The sequence below is a fragment of the Bombina bombina genome, chromosome 5 (assembly GCF_027579735.1).
Source record: "Bombina bombina isolate aBomBom1 chromosome 5, aBomBom1.pri, whole genome shotgun sequence".
Classification (NCBI taxonomy): Eukaryota; Metazoa; Chordata; class Amphibia; order Anura; family Bombinatoridae; genus Bombina; species Bombina bombina.
Genome location: NC_069503.1, coordinates 1,066,939,597 through 1,066,964,256, shown reverse-complemented (window position 1 = coordinate 1,066,964,256; position 24,660 = coordinate 1,066,939,597). Strand labels below are relative to the sequence as shown.

Genomic DNA, 24,660 nt, shown 5'->3' with positions numbered 1-24,660 from the left:
ACACAGCATCATTAACATGTAAGTGAACCGTATAATTCTTGTATGTTCAGGTTCAGGAGTTTCATCAGCTGGAAAACAACCTTCAGGTTTGTCAGTTTCTTGCTGACACTCGCAGGTTTCTTCATCAGATGATTCGGACCATAAACATCAAAGAGGAAGTTCTGATCACCATGCAGATTGTGGGTGACCTGTCGTATGCTTGGCAGCTGATTGACAGGTAATGTTTGCGTTACTAGTGCTATGGTCTAGCTATGCTTCTCTGGTGTTCTGTTCTGTATTAGCCCATGAAGACATTTAGACTTAATGAACTATTTGTCTTCCATAGTATCTCATCTCTTCCGTCTATAATCATTTTTTTCCTATTTAAGAAATTGCTTTTTGGGTTATTTGCTGCTGCTCATTAAAGGGACACTAAAGCCACATTTTTTATTTTGTGATTCAGATAGGGCAGGCAGTTTTAAGCAACTTTCTAATTTAGTCCTATTATCAATTTTTCTTCGTTCCCTTGGTATATTTATTTAAAAAGCAGGAATGTGATGCATAGGACCTGGCCCATTCTTGGTTGAGAACCTGGGTTATGCTTGCTTATTGGTGGGTAAATGTAAGCCTCCAATAAGCAAGCACTATCAATGGTGCTGAACCTAAAATGGGCTGGCTGCTAAGATTTACATTCCTGCTTTTAAAATAAACATAGCAAGAGAACGAAGAAAAATTTATAATAGGAGTAAATTAGAAAGTTGCTTAAAATTCCCTGGTCTATCTGAATCATGAAAGAAAAAATTTGGGTTCAGTGTCCCTCTAATAGACGTTAACAACGCTCTGTCCTGTGCTTCTTTTGAATGTTTTTTGTACACTCACACATGTTTTGACCCCAGTCTCATTATTCTATTGAATATCTGTCTGTAAATCTATTTACCTATCTTACCCCGGGACATCTGTATTTTTATTGTTTATTTGTAAAGTGCAACATTTTATGTAGCATTACACAAAGATACATTACTATAATAAGGGTACACTACAATAAAAAACTTACAATAAGACATTATATAAGACTATACAATGTACATTACTAGACAAACGTAACAAAAGGAGAGGAGTGCTCTGCCCCTGAGGTGCACTTTTATACACAGTGAGCTACACTCTAATACAATATATGACACAGAACGAGAGGGAAACGAATACATTACTATAACAATTGTTCTATTAGAGGATGTGTAATAGCTGGAGAAAGGGGAGACTACAAAGCAGTTATGTGATCAGTTACCTTGCAGTCAGGTAACTTACACCAGATCTCAATTTTAAAGGGGAGTTTATCTAAAGGACCTTAAAGGGACATAAAACCCCACATTTTTCTTTCATGATTCAAATAGAACATACAATTTTAAACAACTTTACAATTTACTTCTTTTATCAAAGTTTCTTTGTTTTCTTGTTATCCTTTGTTAAAAAGCAGTTCAGGAGCGTGCACGTGTCTGCAGCACTATATGGCAGCAGTTTTGCAACATTGTTATACATTAACAAGAGCACTAAATGGCATCATTATTTCCTGTCATGTAAAGCTGCAGACATGTGCACACTACCCATCTAGATATATATTTAACAACTAAAATTTGATAATAGAAGTAAATTGGAAACTTTTTAAAAAAATTGTATTCTCTATCTGATTCATAAAAGAAAAATTGTGGGTTGATGTCCCTTTTAAGTAGAGTAGAAATGCATGATAAAAAGACAATGCAATAGCACGTGCTCTGAATTTTAAATGAGCTGTAAAATTCTTCTGAAAGTTTTCCAAAATGTATTTAAATTTGCCGGCCCACTGCATCATGTGACACCCAATCAGGGAATCACAGACTCATATAGGTAGGTATACACTGACCTGTTGCACACGCTCGTTCTTAGCTGGTGCCCCATATAAAGACTACAACATTTGATAATGAAAGTAAATTGAAATGGTGTTTAAAATTGCATCTTAATAATGAAAGTTTAATTTTAAGTCCCTTTAAACATATGCATCACGTGAACACATGAATTAGCCATAGAGAAGTAGAGCACACTATAGTGGTAGAGCAATGGCAGTGGAAAAGACAAGATCTACTTGTGGTTCCCGAGCAGTAGGTTGGACATCTTAGGTTTAGATATTGGGGATACAAACTAATAGGAGTTAAGCTATAACCGTTCAAAAGGTGTAAGTTTGAGACCAGAGCCCATCATGTTTTCACAGGCGATATAATTGCTGCAGAATTGTATATGATGTGTTTAGTTAGCACAGGTTTTTGTTTTTTGTTGGGTTGTCGAATCAATTTTGTATACTTTATTACTAGGTATTAAGTACAGATCTTTTTATGTATAGTTTATTATAATACATTTCAGTATTTGTGATATTGAATGATATTGTACCATTTCAGTTGTTTTTTTTTTGTATGTTTAAGATTCATTAATATATTGTTAATACTGATCGTGTTTGCAGTGGGTTTTTTCTTTCAATTCCCAACAATCTATATAGGTAATTTCTTCTGTTAAGTGTGATCAGTCCACGGGTCATCATTACTTCTGGGATATTACTCCTCCCCAACAGGAAGTGCAAGAGGATTCACCCAGCAGAGCTGCATATAGCTCCTCCCCTCTACGTCACTCCCAGTCATTCTCTTGCACCCAACGACTAGATAGGATGTGTGAGAGGACTATGGTGATTATACTTAGTTTTATATCTTCAATCAAAAGTTTGTTATTTTAAAATAGCACCGGAGTGTGTTATTACCTCTCTGGCAGAGTTTGAAGAAGAATCTACCAGAGTTTTGCTATGATTTTAGCCGGAGTAGTTAAGATCATATTGCTGTTCTCGGCCATCTGAGGAGTGAGGTAAACTTCATATCAGGGGACAGCGGGCAGATGAATCTGCATAGAGGTATGTAGCAGTTTTTATTTTCTGACAATGGAATTGATGAGAAAATCCTGCCATACCGATATAATGTCATGTATGTATACTTTACACTTCAGTATTCTGGGGAATGGTACTTCACTAGAATTACACTGTAAGAAATACATAAAGCTGTTTAATAACTAGAGATTATGTTTAACGTTTTTGCTGGAATGTAAAATCGTTTTCATTTGCTGAGGTACTGTGTGAATAAATGTTTGGGCACTTTTTTTCCACTTGGCAGTTGCTTAATCTGTTTTTCTGACAGTTTCTGTTCTCCCTCACTGCTGTGTGTGAGGGGGAGGGGCCGTTTTTTGGCGCTTTTTCTATGCATCAAATATTTCAGTCAGCAACTCATTGTATTCCCTGCATGATCCGGTTCATCTCTACAGAGCTCAGGGGTCTTCAAAACTTATTTTGAGGGAGGTAATTTCTCTCAGCAGAGCTGTGAGAATTATAGTTTGACTGAGATAAAAAACGTTTATTCTGTAATTTGTTTCCTGCTTTCAGAATTTGTTATCTTTGCTAATGGGATTAAACCTTTGCTAAAGTTGTGTTGTTTACAAGGATTGAGGCTATAACTGTTTCAATTTATTAATTTTCAACTGTCATAGATCTTCTGTGCTTCTTAAAGGCACAGTACATTTTAATATTATTCTAATTGAATTGTATTTCCAAGTTGCAAGTTTATTTGCTAGTGTGTTAAACATGTCTGATTCAGAGGATGATACCTGTGTCATTTGTTGCAATGCCAAAGTGGAGCCCAATAGAAATTTATGTACTAACTGTATTGATGCTACTTTAAATAAAAGTCAATCTGTACAAATTGAACAAATTTCACCAAACAACGAGGGGAGAGTTATGCCGACTAACTCGCCTCACGTGTCAGTACCTACATCTCCCGCTCAGAGGGAGGTGCGTGATATTGTAGCGCCGAGTACATCTGGGCGGCCATTACAAATCACATTACAGGATATGGCTACTGTTATGACTGAGGTTTTGGCTAAATTACCAGAACTAAGAGGTAAGCGTGATCACTCTGGGGTGAGAACAGAGTGCGCTGATAATATTAGGGCCATGTCAGACACTGCGTCACAGGTGGCAGAACATGAGGACGGAGAACTTCATTCTGTGGGTGACGGTTCTGATCCAAACAGACTGGATTCAGATATTTCAAATTTTAAATTTAAACTGGAAAACCTCCGTGTATTACTAGGGGAGGTGTTAGCGGCTCTGAATGATTGTAACACAGTTGCAATACCAGAGAAAATGTGTAGGTTGGATAAATATTTTGCGGTACCGACGAGTACTGAGGTTTTTCCTATACCTAAGAGACTTACTGAAATTGTTACTAAGGAGTGGGATAGACCCGGTGTGCCGTTCTCACCCCCTCCGATATTTAGAAAAATGTTTCCAATAGACGCCACCACAAGGGACTTATGGCAAACGGTCCCTAAGGTGGAGGGAGCAGTTTCTACCTTAGCTAAGCGTACCACTATCCCGGTGGAGGATAGCTGTGCTTTTTCAGATCCAATGGATAAAAAGTTAGAGGGTTACCTTAAGAAAATGTTTGTTCAACAAGGTTTTATATTGCAACCCCTTGCATGCATTGCGCCGATCACGGCTGCAGCGGCATTCTGGATTGAGTCTCTGGAAGAGAACATTGGTTCAGCTACTCTGGACGACATTACGGACAGGCTTAGAGTCCTTAAACTAGCTAATTCATTCATTTTGGAGGCCGTAGTACATCTTACTAAACTTACGGCGAAGAATTCAGGATTCGCCATTCAGGCACGCAGGGCGCTGTGGCTAAAATCCTGGTCAGCTGATGTTACTTCTAAGTCTAAATTGCTTAATATACCTTTCAAAGGGCAGACCTTATTCGGGCCCGGGTTGAAAGAGATTATCGCTGACATTACAGGAGGTAAAGGCCATGCCCTGCCTCAGGACAAGGCCAAAGCCAAGACTAGACAGTCTAATTTTCGTTCCTTTCGTAATTTCAAAGCAGGAGCAGCATCAACTTCCTCTGCACCAAAACAGGAAGGTGCTGTTGCTCGCTACAGACAAGGCTGGAAACCTAACCAGTCCTGGAACAAGGGCAAGCAGACTAGGAAACCTGCTGCTGCCCCTAAAACAGCATGAATTGAGGGCCCCCGATCCGGGATCGGATCTAGTGGGGGGCAGACTTTCTCTCTTCGCCCAGGCTTGGGCAAGAGATGTTCAGGATCCCTGGGCGCTAGAGATAATATCTCAGGGATACCTTCTGGACTTCAAATACTCTCCTCCAAGAGAGAGATTTCATCTGTCAAGATTGTCAACAATCCAGACAAAGAAAGAGGCGTTTCTACGCTGCGTACAAGAGCTCTTGTTAATGGGAGTAATCCATCCAGTTCCACGATCGGAACAGGGACAGGGGTTTTACTCAAATCTGTTTGTGGTTCCCAAAAAAGAGGGAACTTTCAGACCAATCCTGGACTTAAAGATCCTAAACAAATTCCTAAGAGTTCCATCGTTCAAGATGGAGACTATTCGGACAATTTTACCTATGATCCAAGAGGGTCAATACATGACCACTGTAGATTTAAAAGATGCTTACCTTCACATACCGATTCACAAAGATCATTATCGGTACCTAAGGTTTGCCTTCCTAGACAGGCATTACCAGTTTGTGGCTCTTCCATTCGGATTGGCTACAGCTCCAAGAATCTTCACAAAGGTTCTGGGTGCTCTTCTGGCGGTACTAAGACCGCGGGGAATCTCGGTAGCTCCATACCTAGACGACATTCTGATCAAAGCTTCAAGCTTTCAAACTGCCAAGTCTCATACAGAGTTAGTGCTGGCATTTCTAAGGTCACATGGATGGAAGGTGAACGAAAAGAAAAGTTCACTCGTTCCACTCACAAGAGTTCCCTTCCTGGGGACTCTTATAGATTCTGTAGAAATGAAGATTTACCTGACAGAGGACAGGCTAACAAGACTTCAAAGTGCTTGCCGCACCCTTCATTCCATTCAACACCCGTCAGTGGCTCAATGCATGGAGGTAATCGGCTTAATGGTAGCGGCAATGGACATAGTACCCTTTGCACGCTTACACCTCAGACCACTGCAACTGTGCATGCTAAGTCAGTGGAATGGGGATTACTCAGACTTATCCCCTTCTCTGAATCTGGATCAAGAGACCAGAAATTCTCTTCTATGGTGGCTTTCTCGGCCACATCTGTCCAGGGGGATGCCATTCAGCAGACCAGACTGGACAATTGTAACAACAGACGCCAGCCTTCTAGGTTGGGGTGCCGTCTGGAATTCTCTGAAGGCTCAGGGACAATGGAGTCAGGAGGAGAGTCTCCTGCCAATAAACATTCTGGAATTGAGAGCAGTTCTCAATGCCCTCCTGACTTGGCCCCAGTTGACAACTCGGGGGTTCATCAGGTTTCAGTCGGACAACATCACGACTGTAGCTTACATCAACCATCAGGGAGGGACAAGAAGCTCCCTAGCTATGATGGAAGTATCAAAGATAATTTGCTGGGCAGAGTCTCACTCTTGCCACCTGTCAGCAATCCACATCCCGGGAGTGGAGAACTGGGAGGCGGATTTCTTAAGTCGTCAGACTTTTCATCCGGGGGAGTGGGAACTTCATCCGGAGGTCTTTGCCCAAATACTTCGACGTTGGGGCAAACCAGAGATAGATCTCATGGCGTCTCGACAGAACGCCAAGCTTCCTCGTTACGGGTCCAGATCCAGGGATCCAGGAGCAGTCCTGATAGATGCTCTGACAGCACCTTGGGACTTCAGGATGGCTTACGTGTTTCCACCCTTCCCGTTGCTTCCTCGATTGATTGCCAGAATCAAACAAGAGAGAGCATCAGTGATTCTAATAGCACCTGCGTGGCCACGCAGGACTTGGTATGCAGACCTGGTGGACATGTCATCCTGTCCACCTTGGTCTCTACCTCTGAAACAGGACCTTCTGATACAGGGTCCCTTCAAACATCAAAATCTAACTTCTCGGAAGCTGACTGCTTGGAAATTGAACGCTTGATTTTATCAAGACGTGGATTTTCTGAGTCAGTTATTGATACCTTAATACAGGCTAGGAAACCTGTTACCAGAAAGATTTACCATAAGATATGGCGTAAATACCTATATTGGTGTGAATCCAAAGGTTACTCTTGGAGTAAGGTTAGGATTCCTAGGATATTGTCTTTTCTACAAGAAGGTTTAGAAAAGGGTTTATCTGCTAGTTCATTAAAGGGACAGGTCTCAGCTCTGTCCATTCTGTTACACAAATGTCTGTCAGAAGTTCCTGACGTCCAGGCTTTTTGTCAGGCTTTGGCCAGAATTAAGCCTGTGTTTAAAACTGTTGCTCCACCATGGAGTTTAAACCTTGTTCTTAATGTTTTACAGGGCGTTCCGTTTGAACCCCTTCATTCCATTGATATAAAGTTGTTATCTTGGAAAGTTCTATTTTTAATGGCTATTTCCTCGGCTCGAAGAGTCTCTGAATTATCAGCCTTACATTGTGATTCTCCTTATTTGATTTTTCATTCGGATAAGGTAGTCCTGCGTACTAAACCTGGGTTCTTACCTAAGGTAGTTACTAACAGGAATATCAATCAAGAGATTGTTGTTCCTTCTTTATGCCCAAATCCTTCTTCAAAGAAGGAACGTCTACTGCACAACCTGGATGTAGTCCGTGCTCTAAAATTTTACTTACAGGCAACTAAGGAATTTCGACAAACGTCTTCTCTGTTTGTCATTTACTCTGGGCAGAGGAGAGGTCAAAAAGCTTCCGCTACCTCTCTTTCTTTTTGGCTTCGTAGCATAATTCGTTTAGCTTATGAGACTGCTGGACAGCAGCCTCCTGAAAGAATTACAGCTCATTCTACTAGAGCTGTGGCTTCCACTTGGGCCTTCAAGAATGAGGCCTCTGTTGAACAGATTTGCAAGGCTGCAACTTGGTCTTCGCTTCATACTTTTTCCAAATTTTACAAATTTGACACTTTTGCTTCATCGGAGGCTATTTTTGGGAGAAAGGTTCTTCAGGCAGTGGTTCCTTCTGTATAAAGAGCCTGCCTATCCCTCCCGTCATCCGTGTACTTTTGCTTTGGTATTGGTATCCCAGAAGTAATGATGACCCGTGGACTGATCACACTTAACAGAAGAAAACATAATTTATGCTTACCTGATAAATTCCTTTCTTCTGTAGTGTGATCAGTCCACGGCCCGCCCTGTTTTTAAGGCAGGTAAATATTTTTTAATTTATACTCCAGTCACCACTTCACCCTTGGCTTTTCCTTTCTCGTTGGTCCTTGGTCGAATGACTGGGAGTGACGTAGAGGGGAGGAGCTATATGCAGCTCTGCTGGGTGAATCCTCTTGCACTTCCTGTTGGGGAGGAGTAATATCCCAGAAGTAATGATGACCCGTGGACTGATCACACTACAGAAGAAAGGAATTTATCAGGTAAGCATAAATTATGTTTTTATTTATTTGATACTGTATAAATATCCATGTTAGTAATACAGCTGTTTGTAATTATATCCTATTAATTGTACAGGAATCTTCTTTTCACATGGAAGTATATCTGATACTTCAATTCATTTATTTTTATATTATTTCTAAGCTTATCATCCTTTTTTTTTTTTTTTTTTTTTTTTTTTTTTTTTTTTGACAGGCTAAAGTATTCCTCCTTTTCTTTCAAGTGCCTTATGTTTCAAATGTCACAAAAGTTATGAATTTCTAATCTTTATAAAACATTTTAACCATTGTTTTTCCAAATTTCTGCTTTTAGTTTTACATCTATTATGCAGGAGAGTATAAGAGCCAGTCCCTTCATGGTAACTAAGCTGAGAGCTACGTTCTTAAAGGTAAGTCATCTCTTCTTCTACAACTTTCTCAGCACAACTACCCACCATGCTGTTGTTTTATTTCTCCTATACCTACAGCTGTTTTCAGAGCTGTTCTTTTAGTTTAACCACAGAATCTGGTTGGTTACTCTTTATACTTATCAACAGCAACTTAAAGCATAAATATTGTTGCTCCCTCTTCCAGAAGCTGTGCATTTACAGATTCCAGCTTTTAAAGAGTTTGTGATTTATTTATTTATTTATTTTATACACAAAGTTTGTTATAAAAAATCTATTTTAAAATGCCATTAGGAATGTAACTGCTGCCAAATCTAAACCTCCCCCCCTGTATTGTGTACGGCTGCGCGCTAATCTGGTGCACACAATATAAATGTTAAAAAGTCAGCCATGTCCCTGATCTGTGAATGCTCAATGAGTCAGAGTGTGGGAATACCTAACCTCCAAGATGGGAGTTCTCAGTATGAAAATGCGGAGCCTTATCAACCAGCATCTGTAAGGAGTTAATATAGTTCAGCTTTGCCGGTACAGTAGGTAGTAACTGGGCAATTGTAGTCATGCCCAGCAGTTTAGTGTCACTTAACCACATTAACAACCGATGTACCTTGTATGTTGCATGGTCGTTAACGGGTTTACTAGCTTAGCTTTGCCGACAGCGGTAGTACTGCATTCCTCACTTCCGAAGGCATGCAGATATATTGCAGTCTTGCCAACAAGACCTGTGCTATTTCCCAGGCCATATAAGTGGGTATGTGAACGACTGGTCGATGTACAGGGTACGTCTGTGGTCATTATGGGCTTAAAGAAATACGGTTTGAAAATATTGTTTAGAATGCATATCAAAGGGCAGCTTTGACAATTTTGTTTTACCTGAAAAACATTTAAAATATGTTTAAACTACTACGGGATCAGTCGTGCATATCCTGCTAATGCTCACTGGCTAATGAGAACAGCTCCACTGGTGAAATCATCTCTGCATATCTGACGGGACAAAACATTTTTTTCATGAAACATTGTTAGCATGTCCCTTTTAACTTTTTCACAAGTATTGCATTTATTAATATTGTGTATTTAGCAGCAATTAAAGAAACATCACTGCAAAATTTGAAACACCTGAGTGCATTTCAGCTTTGAGAGTTCAGTATGAGCTTTTACACTGCGCCAGGAGCACATCATACTGAACCAGGGAGATTTTTACACAAAGCCTTTTTTCTAATACATGTGCATAGCAAAAATGCTTCTATTTAAAACTGAAGTGTGTTGTATATTTATATTTTGTCTATTATGTCTCACTACATTATATTTGTTGTTGTGTTTCAGAATAACAGGGGTTAACAAATCTCATTACCTTATAGTATTTTTCTTCTGGTCCCTTACCTTTTTCAATTATCCTTTGTATCTATTTATAAAAACACTCAACTTTAGAAAAAGTGTATTTAAGATATCTTTTGTTATATCCTTTGTTGTTTAAGCTGGCATCTGCCCTTGACTTGCCCTTGCTACGTATCAATCAAGCAAACAGCCCTGACTTACTCAGTGTATCGCAGTATTACTCAGGAGAGTTGGTTTCTTATGTCAGGAAGGTAAGTATCCTCATTTGCTGTTTTGTTTTTTACTTAGTTTATTTGTATTTAAAGTGATGGTAAAGTATACGAATAATTAATGCTGAATTTGATTAAAAATTTAAAAAATAATGGTACTTTCATTCATCAATTAATATTAAATTTAGCTTATTAAGATTGAGTACATTTTTAAAAATGTTTAAATCTTGCTGCCGTTCCTCTGCCCGTTTTTTTTTTTTTTTTTCTGGCATTTTTTTTGTTGTCACATTTTCAATCAATGAAAAACTGGGCCAGCTGGCATCCTTTGAAGACAGACACACGCCCCTTCAGTGGAGAGCGCATGCACTAAAGAGTTTTGACGTTGCTGTATTGTAATTTGCATACAGTGACGCACATGCACTAGATTCCCCATAGAATGACTGTCCATAGAATGACGTAGTGAGCGGGTCGGACGGGTCTCTTCGTGAATAATTGAAGCAAGCCGAAAAAACATATAGGGGTGGAGTAAAGATCGTTAACGCAGTGTGAGTAAAATATGTTTTAAAAGGACTTCCGGTGGGCGGGTGTAGATAGTGGAAGTGGCAAGAAAGAGCTCCGCTGCTTCAACTCCTAAAACGGAGTTAAATATTACCAAACACCCCCTTAAAAGTGCTGTCATCCTTGGCAGGGAAGGTACACACCTGCCCGGACTCTGGACAGCGAGGAATCGAGTAGCTGATTCCCCCGCCGACGAAGCCAACGGACAGAGGAAGAGGGAAACGGCTGCAGCTGCAGCCGAAGAGAATCTGCAGCCGAAGAGAAACTGAGCAGTGACTCCACCACACCTCAGAGCCGCACAAGGGGTAAGCGGCAGTCATCTTACATCGGGTGAGAGTTGGGAGCACCAAGTGGGACACATTAAAGATCAGAGGGGCTAACATAGTCACTGGCGGGAAAACCGCCATCTTGCCTCCAATGTTAGAGATACACAGCAGTGCAGCCCATAACAGACAATAAAAGCGGCAGTAGACTGGCATCTGTGTGACTAGCTAGAAGGGGCCAAACACCTATAGCCATCTTGAAGGGGCAATTGGGAGCACTCTGCGCTTCATATAACACTAGCCCTGCAAAAATAAAAAACAACAAAAAAACAAACAACCATACAGCAAAGGGGGGAAAAGATAAGAGACAGCCTGAGGGAGCTACAACACAGTCCAAATCAGACCACGTGACAAGACAGGATCTGCACTTAAACAGGCAAAAGACACAGAAAAACACACTCTATACAACCCCTTAGATCGCACGGGGCAATACTATATGGTTCTCAACTGGAGGAAGATTAAACTGACAAAAGCAGACTCTTTTTCCTTTTATCTTTGGGGAACATACCTCCATTAGTCCAAGTGTTTGCCAACTCAGAAGAAAGTACACTACTGGGGAGGCTGCATTGAACTACCTATCCCCCACCTTCAGACTCCCTCAATTCAGAAATAGCATAATCTCTCACTAGAAATATGCAGGGCTAGACGCCAAGGTCCTATACCCCCCCTGCTTACCCAGCAACTGTTTAGCCCTCTGTTGAAACTGGGTTCCTCCCTGCCTGGGAGACAGAAAGTCACTTGTTGAGATCTGAGGGACCACCGGCAATCGAGCGCAGTGATATACCACAGCTGAGGGCTGCAGCGAAGAGACTCTTAGATCTGCATGCAAAAATATTACAACTCATATACTAAAAAAACAGGCACAATGGCAAACAGACTGAAAAACGCAGATAAAAAAAAAAACCAGGCGGAAGCACTGCAGGCCCCCATGGGTGTTGAGGACCCCTTGACCGCCAATACCGTGGACACCCATCCAATTGTTTCCCAGATATCCGCTCTGTTTCTACCAAAGATAGAACAGCTGCAAACGGGAATGGACTCGCTCACAGCGGAAGTTAAATCCTTTAATGGCAGGCTCTCTAAAGTAGAACAAAGGGTGGCAGAGGGAGAAACTCGACATAGAGAAACCGCAGCAACTATTCATACATTACAGCAGCAGACCGATCGGCTGTGGGCAAAAATTGACGATCTTGAAAACAGGTCGCGAAGAAACAATTTACGAATAGTTGGAATTCCAGAATCCCTCCCGGGGACACAACTAATAGAATTTGCAGAAATTACCCTACCAAAATTGCTGCATATCCCCCAATCGGGCTTGCCGTGCACGGTGGAAAGAGCCCACAGAGTGGGAGATCCGAGAAGACAAGGCGAAAACAACCAGCAACCGAGACAGGTTATGGTAAAATACCTTAACTTTAAAACAAAAGTAACCATCCTGCAGGCCTACAGAAAGATTTCATCCCTGGTATATGAAGGAAATAAATTATACCTGTTCCAAGACTACTCTGCGACAGTGGCAGCCAGAAGGAAAGAGTTCTCACCGTACTGTAAACAACTGATAGAGCAAGGCAGAACAGCGGCACTACTGTACCCAGCAAGATTACGATTGCACACAACAAAAGGGCCCCTGTTCTTTGAGTCGCAGAATCAACTCAAGCTCCATCTACAGAGAGAGACAGAACAGCAGCAAGCATCAAACCAACTAGACTTTCCTTCTGCTTCAGGTGACTAAAGTTCGGGACCCAGATATGCAGTAGAGGGAACAAATAGCACTTTACGGACTACACCATGCAGAATTATATCCTTTATAAGTGAAGAGGTGGGGGAGGGACTTTTTCATCACAGTTGGAGAAACTCTGTGTGTTATTGAATTGTTGGGAGGGATAAGGGAAGGGGTGAGTTCTTGTTTTACTATTCTGTTCATTAATTGTTTTATATAATAGTAGAAACAGTGTACCCAGTCTCGAGGCGCTACCCCGGGGAAAAGGAGGATAGACCTAGGTGACATCAAAAGTAAGTAACCAAAGTGTATTGAAATTACCCACACAGTTGCTCACAACATACTACGCACTCTTACACTGGCAGACAAGTACCAACACACAAGGTAACATACTACTATAACAAAATGAGGATAACCACATGGAATGTGGGAGGGATCACCTCGCCTATTAAAAGAAAGGCGATCCTAAGACAGCTTAAGGCTAAGAAAACAGACATAGCGATACTGGAAGAGACGCATCTCTCGCAAACAGAACACCAGAAGCTTAAGCAAGGTTGGGTGGGAGAAATACTCTACACACCTTATGAGGGGAAAAGAGCGAGGGGAGTAGCGATGTTATTCCGTAAAGGTTTAGAATACATTGTTTCACAGACAGTAAAAGACAAGGAGGGCAGATACTTAATTGCTAAGATCCAATTAGACACACTGCACCTGGTGTTGTGTGGGATCTATGGTCCTCAGACGGGGAAGAGGGAATTTCTAAACCACCTCCTAAGCCAGCTCATACACTTTTCAGATCTCCCCATCATAGCGGGAGGCGACTATAATATTGCACCATTCACACCAGCTGACAGATTCCGCGACCCTAATAGTGCTACACATCTTGCCCACTCAGGGGCGGGCTCCAAAAGGGAAACATTAATCTTGAAAAACTTCAGAAACACTCTGTCCCTGACTGATGTTTGGAGGGAAAGGAACCCCGAGACGTGAGATTTTACATGCTCACACCCATCAAAAACTACTCTTTCTCGCATAGACTACTTCTTGATATCTAGACCTCTCTGCCCAAGGGTTAAAGAGGTGCGAATAGACCCTATTACCATATCAGACCACGCCCCAGTCACACTAGAGTTACATACAGACACACCACAAAGACAGACTCGCAGATGGAGCTTCCCTACACACCTGTACCATGACCAGAACCTTCAGAAACACTTAATAGGGGAATGGCTAGCATACAAAGAATCGAATGCCCAACACATAAATGACATATCCCTGTTTTGGGAAACAGCGAAAGCAGTGCTGAGAGGGGTGGTCACAGCATATGCGGTGAAGCTGACCAGAACCTCTAGGAGGAGAGGGGAATTACTGTTGCGCCAACTCTTAAATGCTAGGAACCGGTACCTCAGTCACCCGACAGAACGGAATAGAATTAAATACAGAGATATTAAAATTCTTAGAGACACCCATCTCCTGCAGGCTTCGGTTAGGGCCCAGAATAGACTGCAGGCCAAATTCTATCGCTACGGGAATCGCACAGGGAAACTATTGGCCAAAATCACCAAGCTAGATAGAAAGCCCAACATTGTAACAGCCATCAGAGGCGAGGACAAGTTGCTAACACAAGAAACAGACATACATAGAGCATTTACTGACTATTACTCAAAACTATATGGCTCTCAAGAGGTGAACGCAGAGAGAAAACATTTCTGGAAAGATATGACCCTCCCACAGATAGACGAAGACCAACTACACAAACTAAATGCCCCAATCCACCCGATAGAGGTCGCCAAAGCAATTGAAGCATTGCCCTTGGAGAAAACCCCTGGACCTGATGGTTTACCGGGGGAATTCTATAAAATGCTCAAGGGGGAGACTTCAGATACACTCACAACACTCTACAATACAATTCTCGAAGGGAAGGCAAAACTATCCAATAGGTTTACAGAGGCAAACGTGACAGTTATCCCCAAACTAGACAGAGACCCATTACTGACGACATCTTACAGACCAATATCCCTACTCAACTCGGACTACAAACTATTCACGAAAATAATGGCCAACAGATTAGCAGAGATACTCACCTCTTTGGTACACGAAGATCAGACTGGGTTCGTAAAGGGTAGATCCTCAGTTAAGAATATGAGAAAAGTCCAACTAGTACTTACACATTACTGGGAGAAAGCCACGCAAGGTAGGGCACACGACACCGAAGATGCCTGTCTGATACTTGTGGATGCCGAAAAGGCTTTCGACAAGATCCTGTGGGACCACTTGTTTACTACACTGGGGAGATTTGGTATACAGGGAGCTTTCATAACAGCTATAGCGGCCATCTATAATGAACCCCGCGCGGCGATCCTGATCAATGGCACACCGTCGCCACCATTCCCGCTTATGAGAGGCACGAGGCAGGGGTGTCCCCTTTCTCCACTCCTCTTTGACCTAGCACTAGAGCCGCTGGCAATAAAAATTAGAAGAGACACAGAGGGTTTAAACATAGGCGGGGAGATTATTCATATATCTCTCTTCGCAGATGATATGATCCTGTATGCTAGAGACCCCAGAAGAAATATTCCGCACATCATGCAAATTATTGTTGAGTTTGGTGAGATCTCAGGATACTGTGTGAATAGAGACAAATCTGAGCTACTGTGGTTACAGAATAAAAGCCCCTTAGAGCCTCTGCATGATAACTTTAAAATAGTGACCAACACCTTTAAATATCTAGGTGTCTCCTTGGATAGAGACCCTGCCCAGTGGTACGAGATCAATTTTCGACCGCTGTTTAAAGACCTGCGACGAACACTACAAAACTGGTCCACGCTACCCTTGACCTTGTCGGGGAGGGTAGGACTAATCAAAATGATACTATTTCCCAAACTGCTCTACACAATGCAAATGCTCCCAGAGCTCATACACAAACAGGATATTAAGATCTTAAATAGAGACATACTGCATTTTCTGTGGAAAGGGAGAAAACACAGAATAAGCTATGCTAAAATGACGTGCACGCCGGAGAGGGGAGGCTTTGGGCTGCCGAACATTGAGCATTATAACTGGGCGGCCTTGATTAAGTATGTGATGGACTGGCTATTGGACAGGGGACAATTTACCAACCGCAAATTAGAGACAGAACTCATTAAACCGTGGTCCTTGAAAATGCTTCCGCACATGACACGCGCACAAGTTGACGCTATAGTTGGTGGCACAGCCCTTCTTCTCCATCCTATAAAAGCGTGGTGGAAGATTTGCAGGGCCTTTGGCCTCTCACACAGACACACGGTATATCTCCCACTCCGAGGTAACCCAGACTTCCAGGCAGGGTTTACCACGAAACCTTTTAAGCAATGGGAGGAGTGGGGAGTAACGACTCTTAGGCAAGTACTGTCAGAGGATCAGCGAACAGTTAGACCCTTCAGAGACCTGCAGGATGACTTCAACCTACCAAACAAACACCACTTTGCTTTTCTCCAAATGAGACACTATGTACAGGACCTCCTGAAAACTGGATCTATGCCTGACACTAAGTGTGACATTTACAGACTACTGTCATTGACAAAGGGAGGGATGACCTCTATTTCTCACACCTATAGGGCCCTGCAGTTCGCCCCCAACAACGCTACGGAAATACAACTCCAGAACACATGGAATACATTGACTGGACGGACATTGACAGACCAGTGCATACTACATAGCTTCACAAAGGTGAGGAAGGCCTCCTTATCCACCGACATACGCGAGTCACACACGAAACTATTACACAATACATACATAACACCTAGAATGCTTCACAAATGGAACCCGGAGGCTCCGGGCACATGCCCGAAATGTGCCTACCTCAATCCTACTATCATACATATGACATGGCAATGCCCGCGGCTAACAAAATTTTGGGGAATGACACAGAGATGGCTGGAGGGCGTTACTGGAGACAGAATTGAAATGACAATGGAAATGGTGTTCTTCTTACACTCGCAATCCACCAAACAGAAACACACGAAATTCATCCACAACGCAATACTGCTAGCTAGAAAACTAATTTTCAAACAATGGATGGCACCCTCACCACCACACCTAACACACCTCAAACAAGCAGTACAACAACAACTGATATATGAACAAATAGACACGCAGGGAGATGTCACCTTGAGAATTAAACACTTCCTGGCTAAGTGGGAACCCTTTATCAGTAGTCTAGAACTACCACATCAGAAACAGATTTTATACCCATTTAGGGACTCAGAACATGTCTTAGAAGCCCAACTCCAGGGAAAATGGAACATCTTTTCTTAATAAACCACTAGAGCTCTGGAGGACAGGGATGAGGGGTAGTGAGAGGACCCTGGGGGAAGCGCCTCGGGAAGGGACAGAGGAGTGCAGACTCCTAATGAAATTGTGAAAGGGAAGAAGAGAAATAAGAGTTGTCAATACTAAGTGTTACCTATCTGTTAAAAGTCGCATCCTAATTTCATATCTCCACATGTACTATGCAACTAAGATGTTTTAAACCATGGACTCCTGTAGATTTACTAGCATACTCACAGTGAGATGCGGGACTGTTCATTCCAACACGAGCAAAGGAGTAGGAAGAACTGACAGCAAATATTTTTCTGTATAAACAAGTTTTGTTTGGGTTTTTTTTCCGCAGGGGAAGACTTGGATGGTTTTAATATAAAACCAGGTAAAAGGTGGAGAATAGTGAGTTAAAGGGGAGTTGAGAGAAAGTAAGATAATGGTCCCTGTTAAAGAAAAAGGAAAAAACAGTACAGTTGTAGCGACAATATATTTCATTGTACTATGTAAATCTTATATATACTCGCATTGTTTGTTGCTGTGACCAGTGCTGGAAATAAATAAAGTATTTTAAAAAAAAAAAAAAATATGTTTTAAAAAACAGACGATTGATTTTTATACAAAAAACTAGCGATTCACATTGTGTTACCTTTAGGAATAAAATTCTGTTATTAGTTTTAGGACAGTTTACCATCACTTTAATTCTCCTAGTTGGCAATTACTACATTTAAAAAAATTTGAGGGTCAAAATGTAACTTTTATGGTTCAGACAAAAAACATTTTAATTTACTTATATTTGGGAGCTAGTTGGTAATTGAAGGCTACAGACATGGTTTCTTGTATGTGCATTTCTGCTCTGGAGCTGACTTTAAATATATGTTTTACAACTTTGCAGGGGTTAAACACATGATTATATTCAAGCAACGGTACAATAACACAGAGCATTTTTTTTGCACTTCATGTCTCTTTAGGTACCTCTTTGTATGCATAAACTGTTAGTGTCCCCCCAGCAGACATGCTCAAATGAGACCTTCTTATATGTCTGATGCAGCCCATGATTTACTGCACTATTTATGAAGTATAAAATAAAAACACTACATCTGTAGAGGGGGGTGCAGACCAATGTGAGTTATGGAATAGAAATCCTAATTTTGTAAATTGCTAAAAATAATTTGCAATGCATTTTATTTCACACTGGAAATGCTGCATCCATTAACTAATAATGTTCTATTTGAATCCTTTGGCATTTGTATTTTTACTACAGGTTCTGCAGATTATCCCAGAGAGCATGTTTACTTCCTTAGCTAAGATTATCAAGCTGCAGACACACAACATTATGGAAGTACCAACTCGCCTGGACAAAGATAAACTGAGGGATTATGCGCAACTGGTAGCTAGATATGAGGTAATAGCCACATATATATTTCCAAGTAGGAGCAGCTGTTTTAATATTTTGCATATTTAGATTTTTTTTTTCTTCATGTAAACACACTATATATGGTATATGCACATAAAATAAATAAAGTTTTAATTTAGTAATGCTACTGAAACTAATTTCTGCCACCTTAGTCAGTAAGCACTGGTCAGTGACAGGACTCAGCTAGCACTTGGCAGCCTTGTTGTCTGCGACAAGACACAGGCAGACTCCTTGGCTGGGACAGGATGCAGGCAGGCTCCCTCCATGGCTATGGCAGGATACAGGCAGGCTCCGTGGCTATGGCAGGATACATGCAGGCTTCGTGGCTGTGGCAGGATACATGCAGGCTCCATGGCTGTGGCCGGTTACAGGCAGGCTCTGGGGCTGTGGCCGGTTACAGGCAGGCTCTGGGGCTGTGGCCGGATACAGGCAGGCTCTGGGGCTGTGGCCGGATACAGGCAGGCTCTGGGGCTGTGGCCGGATACAGGCAGGCTCTGGGGCTGTGACCGGATACAGGCAGGCTCTGGGGCTGTGACCGGATACAGGCAGGCTCTGGGGCTGTGGCCAGATACAGGCAGGCTCCGTGGCTGTGGCCGGATACAGGCTGGCTCCGTGGCTGTGGACAGATACTGGCAGGCTCTGTGGCAGGATACAGTCAGGCTCTGTGGCTGGATACAGTCAGGCTCTGTGGCTGGATACAGGCAGGCTCTGTGGCTGGATACAGGCAGGCTCTGTGGCTGGATACAGGCAGGCTCTGTGGCTGGATACAGGCAGGCTCCGTGGCTGGATACAGGCAGGCTCCGTGGCTGGATACAGGCAGGCGCCGTGGCTGGATACAGGCAGGCGCCGTGGCTGGATACAGGCAGGCGCCGTGGCTGGATACAGGCAGGCGCCGTGGCTGGATACAGGCAGGCGCCGTGGCTGGATACAGGCAGGCGCCGTGGCTGGATACAGGCAGGTGCCGTGGCTGGATACAGGCAGGCGCCGTGGCAGGATACGGGGGGGGGGGAAGCTAGTAGATCAGTCAGCTGGTTCAGGGTAAGGAATCCAAAGTTCAGCAGTCTTAAATAGTCCCAGTTTCATTATCTGCAGGTATGGGGAGCCAGAGGGCCAGTCAGTTCAAGCAGTTTAAAAATATCAAACTTAGCCAATGCTCTCCAGTGGTGCAGGGGAAAGCCACAGGCCCAATAACACATAAACCTTTCTATTGTTATCTTATCAAATGTAGACTTATGTTATTACTACCAGGTAGTGAAGTTTCAAACACAATAGAATCTAGGTTTAAACAACTGTTTAAAAGGCAGCTATTTAAATATCTCATAGTGTACTTCACAGTCCTCTTAAATAGATTTGAGGGTGTCATCATTTGTGCTAATAAAGACTGCTACCTGCCTGTTTTCACATTATAAAATATCTTCTGCCTACAACCATCAGTATTGATAGTAATCCACTTGAGAAAAATGAGATATATTGCTCTGTTTGAGAAGACAAATGGCACATGAAATAGTCTGCAATTGCACTTATCACATTATTCCTTTTTTTTGTCCCATTTAACCCTTAATAGAGATTAATTTTAATAGCACTTACTACAGTAGTATTTTTGCCCCTTTTTAACCCTTAATATATATTAATAAATGAATAGTTTGTTTACACTGTATATTTTGCACATTAATATTATGATGTATGTATGTATTGCTTGAAGGGATACTAAACCCAAATTTCTTGCTATCATGAAAGAAAAAAAATTGGGTTTCGTATCACTTTTAAGCAAGGGTTAATACAACTTTAATAGCCATGGCTACCTGGTTCTCTGTATTTGTCAAGCACTGGTACAAATTATGTCTTTTGTAGGAACAATAAACTGTAAAAATAATTCTTTCAGGTGGCCAAGCTGACGCACGCCATTTCAATTTTTACTGAAGGAATTTTGATGATGAAGACCACACTAGTTGGCATAATCAAGGTAAGCTTCTTTTATCAATCACACTATGCACAAATCCTTTAACATAACTAGCAATAATGGTAAAAAGTAACAGCTTCCAGTGGAGCAGCTCTTGAGACAGCTGTATATAGTCCTCCTATGATCCAGATCAACTCCTAATACACCTTTCTACGGTTGTATGTTTTATTTGGTCATGGTTCAGACAGAGCATACAATTTTAAGTAGTTCTCCTTTGTTTAAATCTCTTCACTACCAGGAATTTCAGAGAATAACTTGCCCAAAATACCAGAGACTTTTCTCCAACATTGGTGTGTCCGGTCCACGGCGTCATCCTTACTTGTGGGATATCTCTTCCCCAACAGGAAATGGCAAAGAGTCCCAGCAAAGCTGGCCATATAGTCCCTCCTAGGCTCCGCCCACCCCAGTCATTCTCTTTGCCGTTGCACAGGCAACATCTCCACGGAGATGGTTAAGAGTTTTTTGGTGTTTAAATGTAGTTTTTATTCTTCTATCAAGTGTTTGTTATTTTAAAATAGTGCTGGTATGTACTATTTACTCTGAAACAGAAAAGGATGAAGATTTCTGTTTGTGAGAGGAAGATGATTTTAGCAGACAGTAACTAAAATCGTTTGCTGTTTCCACATAGGACTGTTGAGATGAAGTAACTTCAGTTGGGGGAAACAGTTAGTAGACTTTTCTGCTTAAGGTATGACTAGCCATATTTCTAACAAGACCATGTAATGCTGGAAGGCTGTCATTTCCCCTCATGGGGACCGGTAAGCCATTTTCTTAGTCAAACAAACAGAATAAAGGGCTTAATATGGGCTAAAAAACTGGTAGACATTTTTATGGGCTAAATCGATTTATTTGGGCATTTTATTCATATTTATGCTGACAATTCGCATTTATAAACTTGGGGAACGTTTATTAAACGGCAGGCACTATGTTAGACACCTTTTCCAGTCAGGGGGCCTTCCTAGTTGTAGACTGAGCCTCATTTTCGCGCCATTACTGCGCAGTTGTTTTTTGAGAGCAGGGCATGCAGATGCATGTGTGAGGATCTGAAATTTGCTGGAAAAGCTTCTAGAAGGCGTCAATTGGTATCGTATTCCCCTCTGGGCTTGGTTGGGACTGTATAGGGGTTAAATTTGTAAACGGCTCCGGTTCCGTTATTTTAAGGGTTAAAGCTCTGAAATTTAAGACACTGTGGTGAAATTTTGGTAATTTTTGAACAATTCCTTCATACTTTTTCACATATTCAGTAATAAAGTGTTTTCTGTTTAAAATTTAAAGAGACAGTAACGGTTTTGTTTTAAAACGTTTTTTGTGCTTTGTTGACAAGTTTAAGCCTGTTTAACATGTCTGTGCCTTCGGATAAGATATATCTGTTGGTGTGAATCCAAAGGATTCCCGTGGAATAAGATAAAAATTCCTAAGATTCTCTCCTTTCTACAAGAAGGTTTGGAGAAAGGATTATCTGCAAGTTCTCTGAAGGGACAGATCTCTGCTTTATCTGTCTTACTACACAAAAGACTGGCAGCTGTGCCAGATGTTCAAGCATTTGTTCAGGCTCTGGTTAGGATCAAGCCTGTTTACAGACCTTTGACTCCTCCCTGGAGTCTAAATCTAGTTCTTTCAGTTCTTCAAGGGGTTCCGTTTGAACCTTTACATTCCATAGATATTAAGTTACTATCTTGGAAAGTTTTGTTTTTGGTTGCAATTTCTTCTGCTAGAAGAGTTTCAGAGTTATCTGCTCTGCAGTGTTCTCCGCCCTATCTGGTGTTCCATGCAGATAAGGTGGTTTTGCGTACTAAGCCTGGTTTTCTTCCTAAGGTTGTTTCTAACAAAAATATTAACCAGGAGATAGTTGTACCTTCTTTATGTCCGAATCCAGTTTCAAAGAAGGAACGTTTGTTACACAATTTGGACGTAGTCCGTGCTCTAAAATTCTATTTAGAGGCTACAAAAGATTTCAGACAAACATCTTCTTTGTTTGTTGTTTATTCTGCTAAAAGGAGAGGTCAAAAAGCGACTTCTACCTCTCTTTCCTTTTGGCTTAAAAGCATCATCCGATTGGCTTATGAGACTGCCGGACGGCAGCCTCCTGAAAGAATCACAGCTCACTCCACTAGGGCTGTGGCTTCTACATGGGCCTTCAAGAACGAGGCTTCTGTTGACCAGATATGTAAGGCAGCGACTTGGTCTTCACTGCACACTTTTGCCAAATTTTACAAATTTGATACTTTTGTTTCTTCGGAGGCTATTTTTGGGAGAAAGGTTTTGCAAGCTGTGGTGCCTTCCGTTTAGGTAACCTGATTTGCTCCCTCCCTTCATCCGTGTCCTAAAGCTTTGGTATTGGTTCCCACAAGTAAGGATGACGCCGTGGACCGGACACACCAATGTTGGAGAAAACAGAATTTATGCTTACCTGATAAATTACTTTCTCCAACGGTGTGTCCGGTCCACGGCCCGCCCTGGTTTTTTAATCAGGTCTGATGAATTATTTTCTCTAACTACAGTCACCACGGTACCATATGGTTTCTCCTATATATATATATATATATATCCTCCTGTCCGTCGGTCGAATGACTGGGGTGGGCGGAGCCTAGGAGGGACTATATGGCCAGCTTTGCTGGGACACTGCCATTTCCTGTTGGGGAAGAGATATCCCACAAGTAAGGATGACGCTGTGGACCGGACACATTTTCGCTATCACTCCTTTTAAACAGAAACAGAGCCTTAGTTTTTTTATGTTATTTACCTGTCAAAACTGTATATATTTTTTTAAAGTAGTCAACCCAAGGTATTGATCTAGGCCCATATTAGTATATTTAATGCCACAATTTCACAGCCAAACGCTATCATATAAAGAAAATTGTTAAAACTTTTTCAAAAACTTTGGGTTTCCCACTGAAATTATTTACATACCACTTCTGCAATCATGGCACAAATGGTTGTAAAAGCTTCTCTGGGATCTCCTTTGTTAAGAAATAGCAGCCTTACATGGCATTGTATTTTTTTTTTGTAATTAGAATGGCGCGAATTGCAGCTGCGCACCACACTAATGATGGATGATATAAACTTCAAGTTCAGGACACATGTAGAGCCTATGCTAGAGCAAAGAGGGAGCGATCACAGCAGATTTAAATACAAGAGACAATTAAAAAACACCTGTTGTCCCAACAGAGCCTTAAACAGAGAAACAAGCACTGAATGCATGAATAATTAAAGTGATGATAGCATTAGAGAAATTCCTGTACCCAAGACCCAGAAGTCTAGAAATTTAAATCCAAGCAGTACCTAAATCTCTGCAGAAATGGCTCCATTTTACAAGCTGTGGGTGCAGCTTTGTAGTGCCTTTGTATTGCTGTCCACTAGCCGTGATGCCAGGCAAACAGATTCAGAGTTGTCCGCCCTTGTCCACCCAGTGCTTTTCAAATGGAGCCTAGTATCTTTTGCATTCTGTTATCTTTGTCTAAAAGATACTGTGCTCCATTTGAGAAGCACTGGGTGGACAAGGGAGGACGATGATGTTTTGCTCTATAAAAAAATTCTTATACTTTGATATCTGCACCGATTTTGAGTTTTGTGATTTGTGCAGTATGCATCTTTACAAAGCCACACCAAAACAAGATGGCTGTCTCTGCTTCCTGCTCTTCAGAGGGTGCTAGGTATGTTTGCTTGATGGAAATCATACTTTCTATTGACAAAATGCCCACGCATTCTTTTCTAACGCAAATTCATTATTCTTGTATAATGGAGCTATAAGACAGTTGTTATCAGAAGAATTCGTATTGGTTGAAGTTTCCAGTTTAAAAAGTCTCATCAACAGGAAGACAAACTGATTTTTGTATTGATATTAGAAAGGTCCTTCAAGCAGTAGAAGAACTGTTGGAGATTAAACCTTTACAAACACCAAAGATTCCTTCTTTGCGTTGAATATATCGGGGGATAAATCACTATAAAGAAGCTAATAAAAAAAGAAGTCTCATGGATCCATTTTAGAAACAAAGTGCACGAGGGGAGTTATGGGGCAGCACCTCTTCATTTCTTTTCTATGCATCTGTGATAGGTTTAAAT

The 24,660-nt window shown here is 41.7% G+C and overlaps 1 protein-coding gene across 1 annotated transcript in view; it reads left to right on the top strand.

Moving 5' to 3' along the window:
* Window positions 1–24,660, top strand: part of WASHC5 (WASH complex subunit 5) — a 254,023-nt gene that overhangs the window by 64,078 nt on the left and 165,285 nt on the right. Inside the window, exons 13-17 of the mRNA XM_053715943.1 lie at window positions 51–217; window positions 8,711–8,786; window positions 10,256–10,366; window positions 18,486–18,626; window positions 20,521–20,601. Coding sequence (XP_053571918.1) covers window positions 51–217; window positions 8,711–8,786; window positions 10,256–10,366; window positions 18,486–18,626; window positions 20,521–20,601 — 576 coding nt within the window. The remainder of the gene's footprint in view (window positions 1–50; window positions 218–8,710; window positions 8,787–10,255; window positions 10,367–18,485; window positions 18,627–20,520; window positions 20,602–24,660) is intronic.